This window comes from Papio anubis, chromosome 17 (assembly GCF_008728515.1).
Source record: "Papio anubis isolate 15944 chromosome 17, Panubis1.0, whole genome shotgun sequence".
Lineage (NCBI taxonomy): Eukaryota > Metazoa > Chordata > Mammalia > Primates > Cercopithecidae > Papio > Papio anubis.
The window spans coordinates 48,585,899-48,612,175 of record NC_044992.1 but is presented as its reverse complement, the minus strand read 5'-3'; the positions used below and the strand labels follow the sequence as shown (position 1 = coordinate 48,612,175).

The 26,277-nt window shown below is 47.1% G+C and overlaps 2 protein-coding genes across 2 annotated transcripts; both read left to right on the top strand.

Moving 5' to 3' along the window:
* The first annotated feature begins 7,723 nt into the window (after nucleotides 1-7,723).
* LOC101020775 (keratin, type I cuticular Ha7-like) lies at nucleotides 7,724-13,732 on the top strand. Its single transcript, XM_009190615.4, has 7 exons — nucleotides 7,724-8,458; nucleotides 9,874-9,956; nucleotides 11,015-11,171; nucleotides 11,472-11,633; nucleotides 11,709-11,834; nucleotides 12,194-12,414; nucleotides 13,172-13,732. Exons 1-7 carry the CDS (start codon nucleotides 8,030-8,032, stop codon nucleotides 13,284-13,286), a joined length of 1,293 nt encoding a protein of 430 aa, XP_009188879.3. The 5' UTR covers nucleotides 7,724-8,029; the 3' UTR covers nucleotides 13,287-13,732.
* Nucleotides 13,733-21,455: 7,723 nt separating this feature from the next.
* LOC103878840 (keratin, type I cuticular Ha1) lies at nucleotides 21,456-25,813 on the top strand. The gene is given in 11 exon segments (XM_031657082.1): nucleotides 21,456-22,171; nucleotides 22,173-22,197; nucleotides 22,199-22,343; nucleotides 22,527-22,638; nucleotides 22,988-23,144; nucleotides 23,919-24,080; nucleotides 24,174-24,299; nucleotides 24,474-24,594; nucleotides 24,597-24,649; nucleotides 24,651-24,694; nucleotides 25,363-25,813. Coding segments are annotated over 11 exon segments (1,347 nt in total). The 5' UTR covers nucleotides 21,456-21,923; the 3' UTR covers nucleotides 25,517-25,813.
* Nucleotides 25,814-26,277: the final 464 nt, after the last annotated feature.

Below are 26,277 nucleotides of genomic sequence, written 5' to 3'. Positions count from 1 at the left end.
GAAGAGATAGTAGCAGAACCCACTCTCAGCATCGGGGCCCTAGATTTCTATGTTGGTGGCTGGGAAGTTTGGTCATACTCCTTGTTCATGTATACGCAGTAATAAAAGTCACCTTCTGTAGTCATGAGGCCTGTTTCTCACTCCAAGTAGCCTAACTGAATCCAAAAAAGCATTCGTTGGGCTGTCACAGGACAAGACTGTTTGGTGGGCTCTTGTGGGCTCTTCTAACGAGGAACCCACAAGAGTCATGTTTTAAGAAATGGCTGTGACCAACCCTCAGTGTGATGGGGTTGTGGAGATCTGGCCTGTCCCCACCTTTCTTGGCCAGGTCACACCCTTGACAAGCTCTACCTGTTAGGTACCATGGCTAGGTGTGGCAGGAGGTGCCACTCAGGTACACAGAAAATGAAGGCTAGAGGCTGGCAGGTGGGTTACCAGCCCGGTCAGGACACCTGGACCCTGGGGGTTTTACTCACATTCATTATCCTAGCCTGAGAGCTCAGGGCTCCCTCTGGTACCAAATCCCAGACATCTCTTCTTGCAAGTGATTCTCCCGACTGGACATTCTATGCCTCTCTGCCTCACATACTCTCACCGACTGGATGGATATAGCCCTGAATGTGGCCCAATAGGCTTTGCTTTGGCCACAATAATTGCAACCAGGTGTCTCTTATTTTCCTCCCCCCCGAGGCTTCTGGTTCCTTGGTTGGGGGCCACATCTGGTTCTGAGCCACCTAGTGCTGAGCCCATCTATCTTCAGTTCACCAATCCTGCACTGCCTGGGCACTGACATGTGATATTTCTTCCCAGCCTTCGCGTGGTTAACACCAGTTGGGGCTCATGAGGCCCATGCACTTATGTATTGTTTGACACCAAATGCCATTTCTCACAAATTCCAGCAAAGTGGAAAGGAGAAAGGATGAACAGCTGCAGGCCACTGGGGTGGACACTGCAGTCACCGAGAGAGCTCTGGGGAAGGGCACATTCCTGCCCCCACCACTGTCTACACTGGGAAGCCAAGAAGATCCAAGTGAATTTCTGGACTTTCCTGAACAGGAACATTTTTTATTTGTATAGTTTTTTTGTAGACGATGGTATGTGATACCTGTCAGGTCTCTGAGCCCAAGCCAAGCCATTGCATCCCCTATGACTTGCATATATAAGCCCAGGTGGCCTGAAGTAACCGAAGAATCACAAAAGAAGTGCAAATGCCCTGCCTCGCCTTAACCAATGACATGCCACCACAAAAGAAGTGAAAATGGCCGGTCCTTGCCTTAACTGATGATATTATCTTGTGAAATTTCTTTTCCTGGCTCATTCTGGCTCAAAAAGCTCCCCCACTGATCACCTTGTGACCCCCACTCCTGCCCGCCAGAGAACAACCCCCCTTTGACTGTAATTTTCCTTTACCTACCCAAATCCTATAAAACAGCCTCACCCTTATCTCCCTTCGCTGACTCTCTTTTCGGACTCAGCCCGCCTGCACCCAGGTGAAATAAACAGCCATGTTGCTCACACAAAGCTGTTTGGTGGTCTTTTCACACGGATGCGCATGACAATACCTAAGGCTGATGGTGTGTGCCCCATCCTCCTGTCCTTCCTCTCAGCATCTTCTCTTTGTCTTCCTGACCAAGAACAAAATCAATTTCACTGTTCTCATGGCCACTAATAATCTTCATGAGCTCAGCTTGGTGAACCTTTTTTAATTTATCTTTTTTCTTCCTAATTCAGTGTTTCATAACCATGCCTTCCCACTTAATGAATATAAAGATACCTTGCCTTCTCACTTAATGTTTTAACTTTCAAAAACGTAAATACCAAACTCATATCATGACTAAAAGACAGCTCATTTCGAATACAGGTTATGCTTGTTTTCAAATGACACTTCCTCTAACTAAAATAGCTTCCCTGCCATCTGTTTTAGAGATTCCAAACATTGCATCCCCACTGGGGGTTGGGGGTGATACACAGACTCTCCCAGTTAGAATCACTGTTCCTATTCAGGTACGAGCCCCTGGGCTAAGCCTACCTGCTTTACCTGCCTGCCAGGTGTAAATATGTTTTAGCATCTGAGGAGGAGTATTTCTCAGTGACCCAGGACCCCCTAGAGGCCAGTCCCAGGTAGCTACACGTCACACTTATCCTCTCCAAACCTGAATGCAGCTTCTCCTGCTCCAGCTAGCTCTTTCCTTTGACTTCTTAGCTTCCTTGACGCACACAATTGTCCTAGGAACTTGGGGGTGACCTTGGGGCCACTTTCGGCTTCTCTTCTTCCTTTGACCCCATGTACAGTAAGTTGCCCTGTCTTGTGAGTCCTTTTGCAGCATCTATGTCCTCTGTGCCTTCCTTTCCATCAGCACTGCTGGTGGCTGGTTTTGGCATCCATCACATCCTGCCTGGATTCTTGGAAGAGCCCCCTCCTGCCCTCTCTCTTCTGTGCCGGATTTGTTCTGCACGTACCACCAGCCCGTCACTCTTTTGTGTTCTATTTATTGAGTAAATACTATGTACAAGACACTGTATTACGTGCTGGAGGGCACACGAAATGGAGACTGAGTGTTCCCACTCTAGGGTGCACACTGGGCATGTAAAAAAAAAAACGGGGCCGGGCGCAGTGGCTCATGCCTGTAATCCCAGCACTTTGGGAGGCCGAGGCGGGTGGATCACCTGAGGTCAGGAGTTTGAGACCAGCCTGACTAACATGGTGAAACTTCGTCTCTACTAAAAATAAAAAATCAGCCGAGCATGGTGGCGCATGCCTATAATCCCAGCTACGTCGGAGGCTGAGGCAGGAGAATCACTTGAACACAGGAGGTGGAGGTTGTAGTGAGCCGAGATCGTGCCACTGCACTCCAGCCTGGGCGACAGAGCGATACTCCATCTAAAAACAAAACAAAACAAACCAAACAAACAAACAAAGAAAATGAAATGTCAGGGCTTTCTAAATTTATTATGCCAAGGTGAAAATTAAGCCTGGGAAACTGGGTCATGCCATATAGCTGTTTTTCTTCTCTCCTGCAAGGACTGTTGCTTCCTGACTTGTGTGTTGACATGTTGCACAGTAACCAGACTCCCTTGTTTGTATTCAAACCTGGAGTAAATGACATTGGAGAAGGAGGCTCTTGTGACTGCTGCCTCTTTACAACAGAATGTTAAGCATCCCCACGAGAGTGTAATCAACAGCAGTCAATCAGATCTTACATCTGTACATTAGCCTTTGTATGGAAAACGTTGTAATTCTGTTCGGCACCTCTATTTCTGCCTGTATAAATGATCTTCACTTTCCCCCCGCACTGGGAGTACTGATTGCCATTCTTCGGTGTTCGTGTGTCCCCAGAAGACGGCTCTCACGTGCCATGCTTGCAAAAACTCTTTTAACCAGATCCTGAGCCTTTTGATTATTTTAGGTTGACAGGCACTGGATTAATCTTCTAAAATTTCTCCTTTCTCTCTTTCATCTGCTCGAAAACCTCCAGAGGGCTCTGTTCTGTCTCTAGCTCTTTAGGTGAGTTGTGTGGTTCAGAGCGGGAACCTCATAGCTATTTGTTGAATAAATCCAGCTGGACAGTTGGCGTCTAGGAGTGCTGGCCTGCGGTTCAGTCCAGACTCCACTATCTGCCCCTTTCTGGGTCACTGGGCAGAGCAGAAAGCACTTGGACTTCAGGCTCAGGCAGACCTGGGCTGACATTTCAAGGCCCATACTTTCATTCCAACTTTGTGAGCTCTGATAACTTCCCTAACTGCTCTGAGCTTTGTTTTCTTCACTCTACAGTGGGATATTTGTAACTGCTTTGTAGTGTGGTTATAAGGATGAAAAGACACGACGATATGGCAAGCACATAGTATAATATTTGGTGGCACATAGTAGGTGGTCAAATAACATAGTAGGTGGTCAAATAACATAGTAGGTGGTCAAATAACATAGTAGGTGGCACATAGTAGGTGTCTATCTAATTTGGGCATATAGATTTGTGTGTGTGTGAGAGAGAATTAAGTAAAATATTGTATACCAAGTGCCAAGCTTGGTTCTCTGCACATAATAGATGTCAATAAGTATTACTTCATGTGACCTTTCTCCGTCCTCTGCAAACATTGTTTTTCACATGGACTGGCCTCTTCCCCACAGGCATAAGCAACACAGTGTTCATATTTTCCTTCTTGTCTCTCCTCTCTCCTTCATCCTAGATATCCTCCTAAAACAAACCTCCGCAAAGAAGGGCAAACTAGGAAAACAAACAGAACTTGCTTCTTATGTTGGAGAAAACTGCATGCTAACTGATTTGAAGTACAGTAATCCAAATATGGGCTCCTCTTGAATTCATCAAATCCTGTTTTGTGACCCGGTGCTTCATTTACCTAGGATGAAGTCACCACAAAGCTTGTCTATTGCTATGGAGCGGAGTTTCCGTCTTCCAAGGGTGGTCCCCAGACGAGCAGCATCAGTGTCACATGGGAACTTGTTAGAAATGCAGACTCCCCGGCCTGACCCCAGGCCACTTGAATCAGAAACTATGGCGTGGGGCCTGGAAATCTGCATTTTTGTAAGCCCTCTGGGGGTTGCTGGTTAAAGTTTGACAACCGCTGGTGGAGATGTTACGAAAATAGAAGCAGACAATATTTTTAGCATAGAGGTGTACAAACTTCAGTCTTACAGGTTTTAGAAATGCAATTTGGCTCTTTGGGTTGATGTTTTGTGTCATTCAAACTCATTTCTTTGGGGATCCAGCACTTGGGACAGGCCTGTTGTTGGCTGTTGCATTTCTGAAGTTGTACCCAGTTCTCCTGAGCCCACTTCTGTTTCTGAGTGTTTTCTTGTGTTTATCTCTTTTTTTTGGTCACCCAGTCTGGAGTGCAGTGGCGCGATCTCGGTTCACTCCAACCTCCGCCTCCCGGGTTCAAGCAATTCTCCTGCCTCAGCCTCCCGAGTAGCTGGGACTACAGGCGCCCGCCACCACACCCAGCTAATTTTTGTATTTTTAGTAGAGATGGGGTTTCACCATGTTGGCCAGGATGGTCTCAGTCTCTTGATCTCATGATCCGCTCGCCTCAGCTTCCCAAAGTGCTAGGATTACAGGCATGAGCCACCGTGCCTGGCCTGTTCATCCTCTTTTTCTGGAAAACTGTCTCCCACTTTCCTCCCCATCCAAGTCTTCCCAATCTTAAGTTCCAGACAAAGTCTCTTTGATGGCCCCTCTATATCTCTAAGGCCCAGTCACTTACCCCTCCACTGAGTTACGTGACCTCTTTTTCTGCTCTCAGCTTTTTGAGGGTGGAAATTTCTCCTTTTCATCTCTGCATTCCCCAACCCCTTGAGAAGGGCTTTGGTATAACAGGAGTTCAGGAATATCAGACACTTAGAGTAAGTCACCAGGACAAGGTAAGCCATGCCTTGGAGAATATCACCCAAATCTGTATAGAGTTACAGGGAAGGGTCCCCATGGGTCTCATTGACTGTATATGGGACCAAGTGGTGGCTGGCTGGTTGTCATGCTGAACAGCCAGTGGGACCAGCATGGTTTACACGAAACTCCTGGGCAAGAAGATTTTCTGGCCATCTACTGGCAACCTTTCAATCTAAACTCATCAGAAATCCCACTGTACAGCCCCCACTTAAGAGTGATAGGAACTGCTACATCACGGAGCGTGTCCAGAGGAATATTCCTGGGATGGCAAGGGGATTTAGAACCATGCTGAATGCAGAACCATGAGTGAGAAATCTCACATCTGCCACAAAGAACTGAGAATGTGGCAGAATGATTAGATTTATCCTGTATGGGACACCATGGGGAGAACTGGAGAGTAAATGAACTACAGGGCCAACTCTCTGACTTACTTGCCAAAATATTGCCAGCCTCTGGCTCAGTCCCTGGCTGGCACAGAGTAGGTACTCAATAAATGTTTGTTGAATGAATGAATGAATGACCCAAAGAAAGCTACAGGGAGAGGTAACACAAAGGTAGATTTGTGAAGACTTTCTAACAATTCTCTATAATGTGAGTGCCTTAAGGCTGAGCTAGCTGCTGTTAATTTTCTGGATACCAGTGTCTTGCACAAAGCGTGGGAAGCTGCTTGTAAGCCACAGGAACTGATGGTGTGAGCTCTCCTGGAAAATGGTGGACTGGATGACTAGTTAGAGGAAGGCCATTAAAGGGGATTTAACGCAAACGGGTACTAGACTAGAGGATCCTGAAGTCCCTTTCGTCCTGGAGATGCTATGTTTTAGGGCCAGCTGAAACACACACTTGCTGCTTCAAGGGCCCTCGTGGTGAATTCATTCATCTTAGGAATGGGGTCAAAGTAGCATCTTTGTTAGCGTAGACTGGAAGCTGGCTAGCTGCCCTTTTCCAGGGTTTATTGAACAAATGGTCACTGGCTTGTTTTAGAAATAAGGGAGGCTATAAAGCTTCTGATGCTCTGAGTGTGTCTGAAGATTAAGGAAATTTAAATTTTGTTCTAGAGTCTCCCAAGCAATGGACAATCAAGGTAGGTGCATTTCAAAGAAATGCAAAAATATTTCAAAAGATGAAAGATCAAAGTTCTTTAGTATGTATCTTCTGTAAACAAGGGTGATGAGGGACTCAATCTGGTGAGAGGGTCAATAGAAAGGAAAGAGGCCTGGGAAGGTGGGTGAGGCCCTGAGAACAGACACCATAAAGTGTTAATCACTGCCTGCCTTAATTAGCCTGTAGACTCCAGTACACAGAAGCATAATTTTATTTCCTGAAAATTGCAAACCATCAGTTTTATTATGAGCCTTTTTTTTCTCACTCCCCAAACTGCTTATCTGTTTCACGTATGCACAGGGAAAGTCTTAATTGCTAACATCTGTTTTATAGGTTGTGTGTTGATTTTAATTCAGTTCAAAATACTTAAAATTTTTTTTATTTGATTTCTTCTTTAACCCAAGGAGTATTAAAAAGTGTGTTAGTTTTCACAAACCAAGATCAATTTGGAACTTAGGTTTCACTTTCAGTTTTCTAACAATTTGTATGAAGGAACTTTCCACCTTTTTTCTGCCACTTTCCTTCAAAAGGAACCTGGCTATTTATTTGTCCTTATACTTGAAAGTCATCTTCCAGGGCAGATCCCTACCTTTCACTCACCTTTACCTCAAGACCATGGTCCTGGCATTCAAGGCTTTTCATAACCTGGACTCAATGCAACTTTCCAGGGCTTGGGGATAATGTCTCCATTATAAACACCAACACAACTAGACTATTTTCCATTTTCCAAATGTTTGATTGTGTTTATTTTGTTCTCTCTGAGAGAAACTCACTCCCCAACGTTTTATGGAAAATATAATTCAATACACATTTGGAAAATCCCCTACTCCATGAAGTCTTTTTCTGGTCTCTCAGTGAGCTCTCTTCCGCCTCAAAATCTTTGCAGCTCTTTTTAAAAAAATACCTCCTTTTACTGTCTTCATAATATCAAGATCATTTACTTTCTTATCTCTCTTATTGAAATCTAAAATCCCCTTCTTACAAGACAGCCTAGATGTGTGTTTGTCCCACACTGGGCACTCTATAAATATCTATCAAAACAAACAAATCATGATTTTTCCCTTTCTGCAATGTGCCTGATTGACTGATATTTTAGGTTTTGCTGCAGTGGGAACAGTCAGAGGTAGGAAAAAAATGTGGGAGTGAGAGAGACTTGCAGGAAATTTTAGGAGTCTTTAGTTCTTGATTATTTCATACACATAAGCTGACAGAAGGGGAAAGATTCCACAACCACAGAAAGTGGGCTGCTTGAAGAAGACCTTGTTTTCTCCATTTTCCAGGACCCTGCAGTGATGGGAAGCAAGAGGTTAGGGCCTCTTTCATGAGCTTGTTAACTCTTTATAGGAAACAAAAACCACTGACTAATAGAGTGATTGTATAACAATTGACATAAATATTAATGAGGAAAATGCCAGTTTTCTTGCACCAACACCCACTAAGCCTTATATAAGGTCTTCAGGAGGAGGAAGATTTTGGTTTCAAGCAGATCCAACTGTGGGCAAAGCAGGATCTCGCCTTTTAGCACCATGACTTCCGACCATTGCAGTTCCCTCCTCAGCGGGCAGGTTTCAGAGGCCAACGCTGCCTCCCTGTGCCTCTTGGCTAATGCGGCACATGCCAACCGAGTCTGTGTGGGGTCTACTCCCCTGGGCCGCCCCAGCCTCTGTCTGCCCCCAACCTGCCACACCGCTTGTCCCTTGCCAGGGACCTGCCACATTCCTGGCAACATTGGAATCTGTGGGGCCTACAGCGAAAACACCCTGAATGGCCATGAGAAGGAGACTATGCAGTTCCTGAACGACCGCCTGGCCAACTACCTGGAGAAAGTGCGCCAGCTGGAGCAGGACAATGCAGAACTGGAGACCAAACTCCGTGAGAGGAGCAAGTGCCATGAGTCCAGCGTGTGCCCGGACTACCAGTCCTACTTCTGCACCATCCAGGAGCTCCAGCAGAAGGTGAGGTTTGCAGTGCACCAGATCAGGGTTCAGGAATCTACTTACTGCCTGTCGGCCAAATCCGGCCAACCACCTGCTTTTGCAAATAAAGTTTTATTGGTTCATGGCCATGCTCATGCATTTGTGTGTTGTCTGCAGCTGCTTTTGTACTACAGTGGCAGAGTTCAGTCATTGTAATGGAGACTGTATGGTCTGCAAAGCCTAAAATATTTACTATCTGACCCTTTACAAAAAAAGATTACTGACCCTGGGTCAGCAGTGGATTTTTTAAATGTGGGAAGAGAATCTCTTGAGTGAAGGTGAATGGGAATTTGTAAAGCGTGAGATGTGGAATTTATCTCTCCAGGATTCTGAGTTCATGCTTACTTAACTTCAGCACATCAAATCCCTAAATCATAGTCACAAAAACCATGCTAATTTCATGAAAACCATGCAAAAACCGTGCTGTGTTTATGACAGTTGCTGTATGCTGAAACTTCCCGTGCAGTAAACAGGGCAAAAGGAGTATTTCCTAACATCCTTGCCAAGGCAGTGTCTATCCACACAACAGCATCAGCATCTTATGCATATCTGTTGTCACTTTTGATTATCCAGCTAAAGCTTCTGAAGAGCCTACATCTTAGTTTCAGAGCCAGGAAGACAAGGAATGTCAAAATAGGGGTTACAGAAACCTGGCTAGATTCAGAGAAGACCTGTAGGGAGGTTGGACAACCAGAGGAAAGAACTTCCTTAGAACAGATCCTACTTTATCTAAAACATTCATAGTTAGTCCACTGTTCTGTGGCCTAGATTCTGGATTTTTTTTGTTTGTTTGTTTGTTTTTGAGACAGCGTCTCACTCTGTCACCCAGGCTGGAGTGCAGTGGTGCAATCTCAGCTCACTGCAACCTCTGCCTCCTGGGTGCAAGTGATTCTCGTGTATCAGCTTCCTGAGTAGCTGGGGTTAAAAGCGTGCACCACCACTCCTAGCTAACATTTGTATTTTTAGTAGAGATGGGGTTTCACCATATTGGCCAGGCTGGTCTCGAACTCCTGACCTCAGGTGATCCACCTGCCTTGGCCTCCCAAAGTGCTGGGATTACAGCTGTGAGCCACTGCGCCTGGCCAGATCTTCTTGTTTATATTGGGCTAAGCATCCTATCTGGCAAAATGAAAGCAAATCTTTGTTATATGTTCAGTTTGCTACTGTCTTCCATCTCCTGGTTCCTTTGACTCTATGTCTTCATCCTTTTCCAAGAAGTCTCTTGCAAATCTTTCTTCCCACACCACAAAAACATCTCTTGCATGTTTGGGAGTTTGTGTCGTCCAGGGGGATGCTGTAGGTTCAACTTCAGCCAATAAAACTTCCTCTCACCTGAGGCTATAGGCATCTCTGGGATCAGTAAGTCACTTATTGAACCTATTTTCTTATCCCAGATTCTGTGCACCAAATCGGAGAACAATAGGCTGGTTGTGCAAATAGACAATGCCAAACTGGCCGCGGATGACTTCAGGACCAAGTGAGTTGGGATTGGACAGGGATGGGAAGGAGCCAAGTGAGTTGGGGTTGGATGGGGATGGGACAATGCCAAGTTGGCTGCTTCTGTCTCATGTGGCATCGGATGTCATCGACCCAGACCCCAACCCAGTAGTTACAGCAGGAGAGAACAAAAGGCATGAAGCTCAAGATCCTGAAAAACTATCCACTCTCCAGTGGTTTAGCATTAACAGTTTACAACATGTGCTAGAATGCATCATCCACCTGGTAAGAAACTTGTGAAGCAGGGGGGCAGGGATAGCATCTCCTCTGCAGGTGGGGACCCTTGAGGCTGGGGGTGCTGGTGTGACTTGCCAAAAACCATGTGGGTACTGAGTGGCAGAGCTGGGACTTGGCCTTAAATTTTGTACCAAATTTTCCTTTCTTGAGGCAATTTCCTGAGAAGCTGTTGCTTTAATAAGGATATGTTTCTGTGCTGCAGCTTGATTAATTTGTGAGTGCTGATAATTCATAGCAGAAATCATGCTCCATAGCCTAAGACAAAAACATGTGAAAGTCAAAGGGTTGACACCACCTAAGGAGGGTCTACCTTGGGTGCTGGAAGGGGTACTGGGTTTTCTTCAGGGCACTGTGCAAGTCTCACTCTTCTAGAGTTAAAGAAAGCCATTTCCTTCCTCTCACTCTGGCAATGTGGCTTTTACTCTAAGAGGGAATCCAGGGTCCCTTTGAGTATGGGGCTTGTGGAGAGGGGTCTGCAGTGATTCCATCGTGTTGCAAAGACCTGGTTACTTTGCCACCTCCCTTTTGGGCCATCTGTCTGTAAAGGCAGGTGCTGGCTGTGTGTCCATCACAGTATCCTCAGTACCAGCTGTTCCCCCTGGTTCATCTCAGGTGCTTAGTATTGACTGAGTGGGGAATATTCTGTTGCTTTCTGGGCTTTGAGCACACTACACAGGAAAAGCCAACTCACAATTAGACGGCAAAGGGCAGAACAGTGGACTTACAGCTGCGAGCTGGGAGTCATGTCCTGGTGCCCCTTCCTGCTCTGTAACTGTGACTCCTGTACTTTCCCTGTTACAGGTATGAGACAGAGCGCTTGTTGCACCAGCTGGTGGAGGCTGACATCTGTGGCCTGCGCAGGGTGCTGGACAACCTCACCCTCGCCAAGTGTGACCTGGAGGCCCAGCTGGAGTCCCTGAAGGAAGAGCTGCTTTGCCTCAAGAAAAACCATGAGCAGGTGTGTGACCCTTGGTGTGATGCATTGAGACTTTCTGGAGGTGAATTCAGGCTCATCTGGGGGAAAAAATGGAGGCTTCCATCTGCCTGGGATTGAAGCTTTGCAGGTGAGCTCTGGCTTTTGGTGGGAGATTGCTTCTCGTCCACAGCTTCTGGAAGCTGCTGGGCTGGTGCAGGCAGCGGTTTATCTTCAGAGGAGCACAGGGAAATTACTGGGGAGGATGGAAAGTGGGAGTTGAGAGTTTGGGTGAAGGGCAGTGGGGGGCTCTGCAGGCGGGTCATACTCCTCTGATGCCTACAGGAAGCCCGCACTCTGAGGGGTCAGCTGGGAGACAAGCTCCGGATTGAGCTGGACATTGAGCCCACCATTGACCTGAGTAGGGTGCTGGGGGAGATGCGTGGCCAGTATGAGGCCATGGTGGAGACCAACCGCCAGGATGTGGAGCAGTGGTTCCAAGCCCAGGTGAGGGGGACTGCTAAGCAGTGGGGATTGGCCTCCATCTGGGCAGGGAGGTGACCGTGTCTCTCCGTGCTCCAGTCTGAAGGCATCAGCCTGCAGGCCATGTCCTGCTCCGAGGAGCTGCAGTGCTGCCAGTCGGAGATCCTGGAGTTGAGACGCTCAGTGAACGCCCTGGAGGTGGAGCTTCAGGCTCAGCACACGCTGGTGAGTCCCTCTGTATGCATGGGAGACCCAGCTTGGCTCTCACTACCCATGAGCAGCTCTCTAGGGTCAGCACAGGCCTCAAACACCAACCACGGACTCAGCTTAAACCTTGGTTTCATCTCTTTTTTAAGCACTTCCCTGTAGATGTGGATGTTGAGTGAATCAACATTAACTCAGGTCAGAGGGCTCTGATCTTAAAGGTCTGCCACGAAGAGTGTTAGTTATTCTGGCTGAGGACAGCTAAAGGGAGTTAGATTGCCCTCTGGACCTGGCAATGTCTTGGGGTGTCACAATCATAAGAGGTTGGAGGCAGAGATCCATGAGTTTTAACTTGTTTCCTTCTTTCTTTGATATTATAGAGGGACTGTCTACAGAACTCCCTGTGTGAAGCTGAGGACCGCTACGGCACAGAACTGGCCCAGATGCAGAGCCTCATCAACAATGTGGAGGAACAGCTGTCTGAGATCCGGGCCGACCTGGAGCGGCAGAACCAGGAGTACCAGGTGCTGCTGGACGTGAAGGCCCGGCTGGAGAATGAGATTGCCACGTACCGGAACCTTCTGGAGAGTGAGGACTGCAAGTATGTGCCCTATTGTTGTCTATGTTAATACCATGTGCAAAAACAGATAACTTCTCTTGGGAATGACCTAAAAGGAGCTCTGGAGGCCTGGTGGGGGTGGCATTGCAGATCCCATCTTTGGAGACAAACTTGCTACCAGTAGGCCTGGTGAGCGAATGCCTGCCTAGACGTAGATGAGGGTGTGCGGGAGTTTTCAGGTCATGGCATTTGTTTTGCTGACAACGTTGTGCTCCCAGTTGCCGGCTACTCCCAAAGGGGGCTAAAATACTGAGTGCCCAGCACATTCAGGTTTTGCTAAATTCTCTCTAGGAGAAGTATTCCAGTAACGAGTATTCTTTGTGCTGATAGCATTTAAAGTATTGCTAAGGGCATGTGCACTTACTCTTTCATTTTAGTTCCCGTGAAAAGGGTCAGAGGGCTGATATACCCCTTTAAGCACAAAGGAACACTATGAGGGGCTGTGTTTAAATGGAATCAGTGGCTGACATCTGGGCAGTTCTTGTTCCTCTGGCCTTTCTGCCTTTCTGCTGTGTTCCTTCCACATGGGACGTGACCCTGGTCTGGTACACAGGTACACTGAGTTCTGGCCCCAGCTCCACTGTGGACTATGGGCACGTCATTGCCCCTTTCAGGCTCAGAGGGACCTCTAAGGTCTAAAGTCCTCTTTCGCTCTTTAATTCTAACGTGTCTATAATATACTTTTGTCTTTCACATACTTCTCATGCCAACGTTTCAAACATCTTTTTTCTCTATGCAGATTTCCCTGCAACCCATGCGCGACCCCAGCCTTCAGCACTCCCAGTCCAGCCCCAGCAGCCTGTGCCCCCTGCTCCCGGGCCACCCATGGGCTCTGCTCATCAACTGGATACTGACACACTCCTCAGCCCAAGGTGCTGGGAAAGGGGAGGTGTCTTCAGCTCGTTAGGCTCTGCTCTGCAGGCCTGCTACCTGGGCCTTGCCTCCTTGGCCAGCCAGGCAGGAGACTGAAGAGAGACAGTGCCACTCTGTGGATAGGTGTTTGAGTCCAGCAGCTCAGCCCCTGTGACTGAATTTGTGTTTCTTCCCCTCAAGGTGCCTCGAGTGCACCATTTTCTCTCTTCTGTTGCCTCCTGATCTCTCTGAGATGGAGCAGGCACCCTTGTTTTTATTTTGCTATTAAACTTTTCTTCTGTAGCAGAATGAGCCCAGCGCAGTCTGGCCTCAGCATCTCCATCCCATGCTGAGAGCCTTGCTGGGAACTCTTTGAGCCACATGCTTCTGTAGACGGGGGTTGTGGCTGGTTCACCAGAGTGGTTCTGGGAGATGGCAAAGCCAGTGAAGGCTGGAGTTAAAAATGGGACGCGGCAAAGTGGCACAGAGGAGAGATACCCAACCTTGGACTTCACCGAGTGTATTTGGAGACAGATTTACAGATAGAACTTTTAAAATATAGACGCTAAGTAAAATTTCCCTTTTATCTGGATAAGCCACCTGGTCCTTGTGTAAAGGAAGAGCTCAAGTCTGCGGCACCACAGCCGCTGCAAAACTCTGAAAATATTAAGTGATGGTAATTGCTATCAGTCTAGAAAGACCCAAACAACCTGACCCATCCAAGCTCTCCAGTAAGCCCCACTGGTGGGTCCTGGCAGCTGTCTGGCTTGGAATTTGTAGACAATAGAACATGAACCAGAAGCCCCAGGACAGGTAACTTAAATTGAACTTTTAGAATGACATGCCCATTATGAGCAAGGCACTGGCTGGGGCTTCGCCGACATTGTGTCACAGGGCCCCACATCAGCCCTGCAAAGAAGCAGCAGCTGTTATTATTCTCAGCTGGTGGCTGAGTCAAGACTTGAAACCCAGTCTCTTTGAACCAGATCCAAAGCCCGTTCTTTGGAAGCTTTGAGGGGGAAACAAATTAAACATGAGAAGGTTTAGGGCAGTGGTTCTTAAAGCGTGGCCCTCCAGCCGGTAGCACTGACATTACCTGAGAACTTGCTAGACATGCACATTCTTGAGCACCAGCCCTGACTTTCTGAACCAGCAGTCTGCTTTATCACGACTTGCAGGTGATTCTGATGTTGGTTCAAGTTCGAGAACCACTGGGTTAGGGGGTTTATTTGAGGAGTGAGCCCTTGACTAGCCAGATCCTCTACAGAAAGCGCTGACCTTGCCCTCCTGATATGTCCTCCAGTGAGGAATCCTTCATACCATCAGATCAGGATAGGGCCTTTCTCTTTTACATTGCAAGACTCTGAAAATGTTAAATGATGGTTATTTCTATCAGTCTAGGACGAAAGGCCCAAACAAGCTGACCCATCCAACCTCCCCAATAACTCCCGTTGGTGAGTCCTTCTGGAAACTGCTCAGCTTGGAATTCGTAGACAATAGAACATGAATCAAAAGCTCCATATTTTGATATCCATGGCTAAGAATCAGCACATCCCCAGAATTCAGCGTTACAGCTGGCCAGAGAAGCAGAGTTCCCCATCCTTGGAGACAAGCAGAGGCTTCAGAATCACTGGTGGGGATGTTGAGGGGAACACTTAGGGAACTGATGGGGCTGGTTGAGATGGCTGTAAGAGGTCTTCTAGCCCCCACAACTCTGTGCATCCCTGCTTTATAAGTCTTATTGATCAGTGAATCCACAAGCATTGAAGTGGAATCACCAAACCTACTTTAGGAGTTGGTTTTGGTCTTCCCTTTCTGTTCTGTGAATTCTCTGAATCACTGTAGTTTGCTGAAAAAGTTACAAGTACAGCTGGTTCTGGTTTAATCCAGGTCTTCCTGATACAGAGCTGTGGTGCCGGAGTGATCACAGTCCCTAGCCCCAAGGCTGGAGGGAGCTTAAGTGAGAATCTGGTTGCTCTGCCTCCAACTGCTCTCAAGCCCAGCGTCCTACTTGTTGGTCACTGCTCATGTACATAGGACTGATCTGCTTGAGAGACATTAGGATTTACAGCATAGGAAGCCCAGGAAGGGTCAGAGGTGGCCACACCCTCCCTTCCTCTGTTCTTTTTCTCAAGTGGTAAAAGTGTTTTGGCACATGTGACACACCCTTTGGGCACCTACCCAAGAGAAGCTCTCAATAATGAACAGCGATCTCGATTAGTCTTAATTTAGCATCTGACCCAGCTGCCCTCACCTCCTTTGTACTTAAATAGCTCCTTTCATCCAACAAGTTCAAAGCTGTCTAACAAAATAAATCCACTTATTCTTGCACCATGACAGCGTAGGCAAGCATTGTCCTTCCCATTAAAGGGAGAGAGAGAGGTGGTGAGTCATTCAGTGGTTGAGGGATTCTGCTGGTGACATAAAGTGAGTCAGTGGGGCCCCAGGGTGATTGACCTGTGTTTCTTAAGTTCACATCCAGTGCTCTCTCATTTCTAATTAAAAGATTAGCTTTGATAAGACAGTACGTGTGTGTGTGCACACGCGTCTGTGTGTTTGTTGTATGTGAAGAGTTTCCCTGGAAACCACACAGGTCCTCATTACCATTACCATCACCAGAATCATCATCATCATCATCATCATCAAGTCATATAGCTCCATCATCATCATCATCGTCATAGAAGCATATATCCATCAAACTCTTACTATGAGCCAGGCGCTGGTTTACATTATAGCTACAATCATATGGGTAAACTCATTTAATCATTACAGCAATCCTAGAAAGCCAATGCTATTGTTTCCTCATTTTGCAGACAAGGAGCCAAGACTCAGAGAGGTTAAGTAACATGCCCAAGGTCACACAGCTATTAGGTGGTAAAGCCAGGATTCAGATCCAAGCAGCCTGCCTCCGGCAACTGTGCTCTTAACCACTGTGCTTTACAGAGGCCAAGTCTCAGATTTTGTCAACAGGATGATAGAATCATAATAACCCAATTGTTTTGATTCCTTTCCTTGAAGGAAATGAGTATGTTTATGTTAGAAGAAACGTTTCTGAGAATTTATACCACCAAGGGTGGTACAAGGAATGAAAGTTCTTTAGTATCACAGGATCTTGAAGCTTGAGGACTCTGGTAATTTTAATAAACTGAGAGTTGCCAAAGAAGCTCAACTCACCTCCTGCCATTGTAAAACCACCTTGTCTACTGAGAAAGAGGAGGAGGAAAATAGAATCTATAGATGTTCATTGTTTCACCATTTACAAAGTACTTGTTAAAGTACTTTGTGTTGTATCCAAATGGAGGCCCCAAACAACCCTGAGAGAGGGGAACAGGCATCACAATACCCATTGTGCAGAGGGAGAAGTACAGGTGTAGGGAGGTGAAATGACCCCTCCGCACCTCACGGCAGGCGAGGGGCAGCTCCATGCACCCAACCCCAAGTCTTCTCATTTCTGTTCCCCTGCTCTTTCCCTGTTCCCAACTGTGAGGGCCTTGCTGGAGGTACATGTGGATAAAACTTCACATTCACACCACTTTGAAATCCTGGATGGATTTTACGGGAAAGGCATCCTAGGGTCTGGGATCTCGCTAAGGGTGATCTTCTCAGTGCTGTCCCCCATTAGCATTTTAGACTCAGCTTCTGACCTTTCGCCATCGCCTGGAGGCTCCCCCGTTTGATGCTGGTTATTGCATCCAAATGTCCCTTTCCCTTCTTCCTCCCTAGTTCTTGGACATCCTATACAACCTGCCTCAGTGATTCACATTGGTCTCCAAGGCCCTCTGCCCTCAGGAGGTCTCTCTGGTCTCAAGGGGGCACAACTGTGTCCACTCACCAGCAGGACTGCGTACTCCCTCTGTTTCCCTCTACCAGCCTTATTCCCCTTTCTATTTCCTCTGTCAATTTACTTGATTTACTGTGGTTACTTTTCTTTTTCTGCCCCACACCACATCCCTGGAATGATTTCTTATACTGCACCTGGCAAAAAGCATGTTTCATTTGCTTTGAAACTTACCTTGACTCCCATGGATCCTGTGGGGATGCCATAGGGCTGAAGAGATGGGCCATCACCACTGCCTCTCCTGTGGTCTGCAAAGCAACAAGAACCAGATGCCGAAACAATTCATTACACTGCCTGGCTGAAGACTAGATTATTAAAGGGAACAAGATTCTAATGAGAACAGTTCTCTGAATCCTGCTTGAGTCACTTAGAGAGCGAAGCACAAACAACTCTTTGGGATACAAGTGCATAACCTGAAATGGCTTCATCCCCTCGCCATGTGGCTGAAAATCATTAGCTGGATTGGAATGCCCTAAATGGGGTTTGGGTCAGGGGTGGGTGTAGGAAGAAATGGAGTGGGTAGGGGAAGGAGATATTTTTGGGTGAAGGCCCAATCACATTACATTATGTTAGCTGTGGACCTGTCTGCTTAGCAGGACTCAGAGTTCCCGGGTGGTGGGGACATGACATGCCCCCACTCCCCACAATGTCCCCCGCCCCTGGGACTGTAGATGTGCAGATGCACACAGTAGATGTTCAACAAGTGACTAATGCCCATAATGTCACACGTACATTTTTCTTTTTATTTATTTTTAATTTTTAGATGGGGTCTTGCTGTTGCCCAAGTTGGAGTGCCGTGGCATATCTTGGCTCACTGTAACCTCAAATTCCTGGGCTCAAGCAACCCTCCTGCCTCAGCCTCCAGAACATCTGGGACTAAAGTGTGCTCCACCAAGCCTGGCTCGTTTTTAAATTTTATTTTATTTTAATTTTTTTTAGATGGAGTTTTGCTCTTGTTGCCCAGGCTGGAGTGCAATGTTACGATCTCTGCTCACTGCAACCTCCGCCTCCTGGGTTCAAGCGATTTTCCTGCCTCAGCCTCCCAAGTGGCTGGAATTACAGGCATGTGCCACCACGCCTGGCTAATTTTGAAACTCATTTTTAATATTTTTTTGTAGACATGGGGTCTCGTTAAGTTGCCCAGGCTAGTCTTGAACTCATGGGCTCAAGTGATCCTCCCACCTCAGCCTCCCAAAGTGCTGAGATTACAGATGCAAGCCACTGTGCCCAGTACCCATTTTCTATTTACATTGAATACAAACATATTTCTAAATGTCCATCTTACACCTTCTAAATATCTCATCTCCTTAACTTCTGGCTATTTCTCATACATATTGGGGACCCATCTTGGCCTGAATTGTTCATAAAAAACATTTTTTTCACCAGAACTATGATTCTTTTGTTTTAGTTTAGTCTTATGCTCAGCATAGAGAAGCTGTGTAATAAATGTGTTCTGAATTAAATTGAACTAAATAACGAATGTGGGTTTGATAGCCCACTGACTGCTCAATTTCTCCTTGAATGAAAAAAATTTGCAACTATTCCAACTAGGAAACTAAGAGAATACATGAATTCTATCCCTTGCCTGTGTGAGGTCATGGGGACCTTACAACCCTGGGGTCCCATTTTCCCCACTAATTCAAGGAGCACATTCACTCAAGCCCACTGAGATCTTAGAAACACTGCAAGAAAGAAGCTAGATTTACAAGAGATGGCAGCATTGTGTTTACTCACCAGCCAGTCTCTCTGTGGTCCCCATCCTGAATTCTTGTGCCACTTCCCATTCTGCAGGGCAACCAGCAGGGAGAAAAAGGAATCTCTAGGAGTAACCAGAAGATAACAGGGGTCGCTTGTTCTCTCCTGCATCTTCCGCGTGGCTGCCGACTGGCCATGACCTGCAGCCAGTGCAGGACTAACTCTCCCTGCTTCATTTATCCTTTCTTCTCTTCCCACTCCTTATTCCTTCAGGAACAGGCAGTGTCGCTCCTTTTAGACCTTACACTGCCTGGGTGTAGGTGGCAGTATATTTCTCAGCCACCAACAAATCTTAAGCTGGATCGCAGAGGTGATGCTTTGGTCTGGACACCTTGGAACAATGTCACTTCTTTCAGAGGCCTCAGAAGCTGCAGTCCCGTGTCCATAGATCTTTTGAGTCAACTCGATTTATGCCTTGCAGGACACTCAGCATGGTGGGCCACTCCTCAGTCTATTGGCTTATTTTGCCTTGGCTTCTTCTCAGCTTTGCATTCTCCAGGTTAGCCCCTTGCAAGCTGGGCTAACTTTGTCTGATTTGTTGCATGATTCTGAAGATTCTTCCCTCCCAACTTTCTTCCTTGTCTCTTCTTTTTCTTGTTATCTCTCCTCGTCTCCATCTCTTTCCATCTTTCTGATCTCTCTGCATTGTACAAAAATTCTATGTTTGCTTTCTTGTCAATCCATTCCTTGAATCTTCTCATACTTAGAGCCTAAACACTCTTCTTTGACTACAGTCTCCATGAGGCTATGCCGGCCAGTCAGTAGATAGGACCCAAGAGCTTGGAGAAAACTGCTGGCATTTAGTCTGGGCTTAGGTTAAAGCCTCCCTGGCTGGGGAAGAAGAAAGGGCTGAGGAAATAGCTGCTTGCTGGAAAGCCAGTGCTTGGAGCAGGCTGACAAGAGTTAGGAAGCAGAAGGCCTGTGCTGTCATCTATAAGCTAGTGCTCATCAATCAGATGCCTGAGCCTTTCCATTCACCCCAAGCCCAGATGAAATGAGACAGAAGCTCCCCACAGACAGCTGCCGCCTAGCCTTGCGTCCTTCCTCTGGAAAGTCTCAAGGGTAACAGCCTGTAGACCCGCCTATTTCTCCACGTTTAATTGTCTTGCAAGGAAACAAAGAAGTATAGATTTTATTATAAGTCTAGATCTTCCTTGTAGTGCTGTGGGTCTTTTCATCTGAATGGCATTATAATAAGCAGTGATAATGGTCTTGGGGAGTGTAGATGAAGGACCTTTTATCTGAGACCCAAGCAGAGTGTGACATGAATACCATCATGAAAGCTCAATGGGAGAAGCACTCCAATAAGTTGTCAATAAAACAGCAGCTCTGGCTGGCAGCCAAAGCCACAGTGGAGATGGGGGTGCTGCCTCCAGAGATGCAGGTGGTACCTGACGGTGCCTATAATTATGCAACTTTTATATATTCAGAACTTTGGCTACCTCTTCCTCAGATCTTCTAGTGCCTTCCTTCACCTCCCAAAGCAACCCCAAGTGACTCCAGCTTGCCTTGCAAAACCCCCTTGCTCATGCCGTGCTCAGCATTTTCTTTCCCGGTGCACAGGTCCTTGGATTTAATTATACAACCACAGAGACCTCCTTTGGTACCTTTAGACCTTTGGTTCTTAAAGCAGGGGGCATCTACAGTAGGGCTGGAGATGGGAAGCCCAGGACAGAATATAGCACATCTTCCTGGTGTATCCTTTTCTCTTAGTGAATTGGGCAAAATATTTGAAAGTTTAACTGGAAATTTAAAAAGGGCTTTTAGAAAACATTAAAGCCAACATGGATATATTATGGAATATAGGGTCAATTCACATGAAGTTTAAAGATCAAATACATGTGATTTCATGCCTGTGGAGGCCCCTTTGGGCTATCTCCTGACTTTCCTAACATATCCATCTACTCTGTTTGGATACTATGGACACCCGAAGAAATGTTTGACAAACACCTCCTTATTCCTTTCTCTCTCCTTATTCCTTTCTCTCTGCCCCTAAATATCTTTTCTAGGTCATTTAAATGCCTTTTTCTGTTTGTTTGTTTTTTGAGACAGAGTCTCGCTCTGTCACCCAGGCTGGAGTGCAGTGGCAGGATCCTAGCTCACAGCAAGCTCCGCCTCCTGGGTTCTCACCATTCTCCTGCCTCAGCCTCCTGAGTAGCTGGGACTACAGGTGCCCGCCACCACACCCAGCTAATTTTTTTTTGTATTTTTAGTAGAGATGGGTTTCACTATGTTGGCCAGGATGGTCTCAATCTCTTGACCTCGTGACCCGCCTGCCTCGGCCTCCCAAGGTACTGGGATTACAGGCATGAGCCACCGCGTCCAGCCTTAAGTGTGTTTTTTATGGCTCTCTCAGTTTGCACTTTTCAGCCTTCTTTCAAAATGATCTCTTACCCCAGAAACTTCTCTGTTCTCAAACTAGTTATCAAAGCCTCTACCTTTAAAATTCTCTCCTCTACAATTTTCTTAAGTAATATGCGGTGTTGGCGGGGAAGTATTACACGGACCCGTAAAACACAAATTGCTGTCTAATATTTTCATCCCTGTCCTCCATTGATTCTAGTCATCCACCTTAAGGCTTCCAAGGCATGGAATGCTCCATCATTTGAAGATTCTTCTTTAAATGAAGAGGGAAACACAGTCCACTGTGGCCTCTTAATGCAACTTCTTCCTCAAACCAATCCGTGTTTCTCCCTAGAAATGGCAGGTGGACCAGGACATGAGTATGTTTATGGGCCTGCAGGATTATGTGACACAAAAGAATGTCATTGGATGGATCAACACCTCAATTAATGAGGGCAGATACTTGGGCTGGACTGTGTAGCCTCTTTGAAGGCCTACCACAGAACTCTGATTTCATGGGTGGACTGTCTGCGGAGGAGTCCTGACTTAGCAAGAAGCCCAAGTAAAGAATTTTATGGGACAAGGGACTCTTCTGAGGAAGGCAAATAACAGACTGAAGGAAAGGGCGTTTGAAAAGAAGTGAAGAAATAAAAAGAAAAAAGACATTACATACCGTGTCCACACCCTCTGCAGTGGGATATAAATGCTCCCTAGAGGAAGGAGACCCACAGCTCTGTGGCTTGGAGAATTTAGACTCTATCTTCAGCCAGGCACTCACTCCCTCCCTCCCAGCACCATGCCCTACAACTTCTGCCTGCCCAGCCTGAGCTGCCGCACCAGCTGCTCCCGGCCCTGTGTGCCCCCCAGCTGCTGCAGCTGCACCTACCGGGGCTGCAACATCCCTACCAATGTGAGCAACTGCAGCTGGTTCTCTGAGGCTCTTTGTGGCGGAAAAGACCATGCAGTTCCTGAGCGACCCGTCTGGCCAGCTACCTGGAGAAGGTCGTCAGCTGGAGAAGCCGGGATAGCAGCGGACTGGAGAACCTCATCGGGGGCCAGTCCCAACAGGAGCCCTTGCTGTACTTGCTTTGCACTTCTGATCCTACCTTCAAGACCATCGAGGGCTTTCCTTGAAGGTGAGGGGCATTGCTGTCATCTCCAAGCAAGAGAGTTTGCAGTGATTCTGTCTGTGATAGAGAAGTGTGTTTCTTGCTTCTGTGCTGTCATAATTCTTGCTTCCTCTTTTATTTCAAAATGTCTTTTTAAGTCATTTTTAAAAAGTTGATGATGTCATATTTATTTTCAGTCCTCACTAAGCCACCTCTCACTCCCCAGATCCTGTGTACCAAGTCCGAGAATGCCAGGCTTGTGGTGCAGATCGACAACGCCAAGCTGGCTGCGGATGATTTCAGAACCAAGTGAGTTGTTCGGAATTTGCACTAGTGTCCATTTCTTCTGTTTAATCTTTAGTTACAGAAAAGGGATTTCCATGGCTGTACTGAAAAACAGATCTACCCACTTGCTGTGAAGGATTCTGCAGAGGATTGGGGAGAACCAACCAAAGAAATCACAAAAATAGATGAGGACTCACATCAATCTGTTTGTTTTGGGATGAATATTGGGTATTGATGGAGCCTCCAGAAACCTCTGTCTCCTGGGCCTATTCATTACAGAAAGTGGAAAGATAAGGCACATGAGGTTATCAAAAATCATTCCTGTGAGTGTTGAAGATCTACCAGGTAGTGCTCTGACCCGCTCCTTGTGCAGGTACCAGACCGAGCTGTCCCTGCGGCAGCTGGTGGAGTCAGACATCAACGGTCTGCGCAGGATTCTGGATGAGCTGACCCTGTGCAAGTCCGACCTGGAGGCCCAGGTGGAGTCCCTGAAGGAGGAGCTGCTGTGCCTCAAGAGCAATCATGAGCAGGTGAGACTAGAAATGAGAAATGCACAAACCTGTCTCAGCCTCTGACTCAGGGTAGCTTTAGTGATTAGGGGGCAGCAGAATGCAGAGTATGAGTACGAGGCTGAGGGTTTCCTTTAAAAACATCACGGCAAGAGAAAAATTGGAGAGAGATAAGACCTGTTCATGTTCCCAGACAGGAAACATCTTTCACTTTAAACTAGCACATTCTTTGAGTTGCCCAGAGCAGCTCCATGTGCTTGAAATTGGTCAACAGTTATAGAATGAGTCCTAGCATTGCAGTGTTATTGCTTTGCAAAGTCTTTTTTTTTTTTTGCCAAAGACCAAGAAAAAAATCAAACCTTATAAATGTGAGTCTCTACTCTTTCAAAGTATTGGTGAAGAGTGTTTGTGAGCTTCTTCCTGTCTCTCCTGGGAGGGGCCATGATACGCTCTTATCTCTTACTTGACAACAAGAGTTTTTTGATATACGGTCTGAAATTGCACAGCCAATTTTATTTTTTTTTGCATGCTGAGGTCCTCACAGCCAGTTGTAAACTAGGAAAGTTGAACATCAATTAGTCCATCCTTCAGTGGCATCCAAGCAAACTTTTGGGATTTTTTTCTGAAGCCAAGTGCCATGGCACAGCACATGGAGTGCCTTGAGCTGTCACAGACTGCTCCACCCAAAGTTTCTGTTCTGAGAGAACAGACTAACAGGGCTTCAACAAGCAATGCCATTCCTTAGAGTCCATTCTTTGCTGAGCATAGTAACTCTTGTACTTTCTGCATCCATAGGAGGTCAACACCCTGCGCTGCCAGCTTGGAGACCGTCTCAACGTGGAGGTAGATGCTGCCCCCACTGTGGACCTGAACCGGGTGCTAAATGAGACCAGGAGTCAGTATGAGGCCCTGGTGGAAACCAACCGCAGGGAAGTGGAGCAATGGTTCACCACGCAGGTGGGCATCTAAGCACGTGGCCACTCAGGACCCAAGGCCCACCCTACGGCCCCGGAGGCAGGGTCTGATCCTTTCTCCCCTTGGGTGTTTTAGACCGAGGAGCTGAACAAGCAGGTGGTATCCAGCTCGGAGCAGCTGCAGTCCTACCAGGCAGAGATCATCGAGCTGAGACGAACGGTCAATGCCCTGGAGATTGAGCTGCAGGCCCAGCACAACCTGGTGTGTATTGTTCTGACCTGCTGGTGAGCAATCGGAAATTGGGAGGCAGAGTCCTGGGGATGCCCTTGGGGCCACACACTCTCCTTAGCTCTTGGAGCTTGTGACTTCCTTGGAATCCTATGAAGAAACCCTTTGAAGGAGCAGCAGCTCGGCGGTGCAGTGCCCCCACCACAGCGAGACTCTCTTGAAAACACACTTGTGAGGAGGCGAGGCCCTTCCAGCTCCCAGCTGTCCCAGGTGCAAACCTGATCACCAATGTGGAGTGCGCGGCTGGCGGAGATCCTTGGCGGCCTGGAAGCCAGAACCAAGGGTACCAGGTGCTGCTGGATGTGCGTGCCGGCTAGAAGTGTAGAGATCAACCGCGTGCGGAGCCTCCTGGAGAGCGAGGACTGCAAGTGAGTACATGGGCAGATGTATTTGATGAAGCAGTGCACGTGTGAGTGTAATACTCAGACACCATGCAAAGATTGCATACCTTGGAAAGGAAATTATGCCTTCACACTAGACATGCTCAAACAGAACTCAGACAACATAATATGGCCGTCATTTAAAACATAAATGGTTTGGTAGCAAGAGTTGTTTGATGTACAAACTGAAATTGCACTGCCAAGTCTGCATTCTACTATGATAATATGCATGACTGCATGATATGTGATCAATGCCTTACTTTTTACAATACCGTATTGTCTAGTGGGTACATTCCCATAGACTACCTGATTTGATCTTATAATTACCACCAGGTGGGCTGGATCAGTATTTCCTCCAATCTATAGGAAAGTAAACTGGGGCTTGGAGAAGGTAAATGACTCAACCCATGTCATCAGTTTGGCATGAACGGATTTGAGAGTAGACATCAGAGTTTCAGAGTTTCTGTCTACCTTGGTGCCCTATAGCAGGGAGACCATGAACAATGTGAGCTATCTTTGTAGCAGGGGAGCCTGTGCCTTCTCTGTTCTAGGCTAGGCCAAGTCCTGACAGGCATTCTTACCCTTGGGGATATCTCTGGCATATGATTTTAAAATTTCCCTTAACTCACCTTTCCACATCATTCTTTTGTCTCCAGTCTGCCCAGCAATCCCTGTGCCACGACCAACGCGTGCAGCAAGTCCATCGGACCCTGTGTCTCCAATCCCTGCACCCCTTGCGTTCCTCCTGCCCCCTGCACACCCTGTGCCCCACGCCCCCGCTGTGGGCCCTGCAATTCCTTCGTGCGCTAGAACCTAGGAAATGCTGGAGGAGCAAGGATGCAGGGCCCAGGACTGCAGAGCTGTGACCTGGCTCTGGTTTAACAAAAGGGGCCTGAAAACATCATTTGCATGGCTGGAGTGGCCCCTGTAAGGCAGCGAAGAAACTCACCCAAAGCCTGCAGCCTCCCCAACTACTCTAGACTGTCCTGCTCACCCTTTCCTTCCTGGGGGTCTGTTCCTTCCTATGCTCACCCAGAGAACTCTCTGATGTCCCCGTGGCCCTCCCTTTTAACCTCCTAATAAATATCATTTCCTTGGCAAAGCAGATGCCTTTTTCATTTGTATTCATTTGTTTCAACGTGCTCATCACCTGAGTAAGCTATAAAAAGCCACTTGAAAGACAGGCCATATAATGGCCTGACTCTTGGATCCCAGAGCAGTTTCATGCCTCGGGGGCAGATGGCGAATCTGGTGCCCTGGACCCAGGAGTGAGGCAGGCAGGCCTGTGGGAAGGAGGGTGGAGGGGCTGAGTGCTGCAGTCCCTATCTTCCCTTGGTCGTTCTTGGATTTTTCCTTCTGACTTGGACATCTCCCAGAGCTGCTTGTATCCAAATCTGAATGGAGGAGGCATGAGCTGTGGGCTGGAAAGAAGCTCTGGAAAACTCATCTTCTTCCAGTGGGAGTTTCGGGTTCAGTGCTGTATTATTCTGGGTTATTGGTGGTCCAGGAATTTCCCAGTGAAGAGACCCTCTGACCTGCCCTCCTGTGCCCAAGAATTCCTCCTTTCCCTT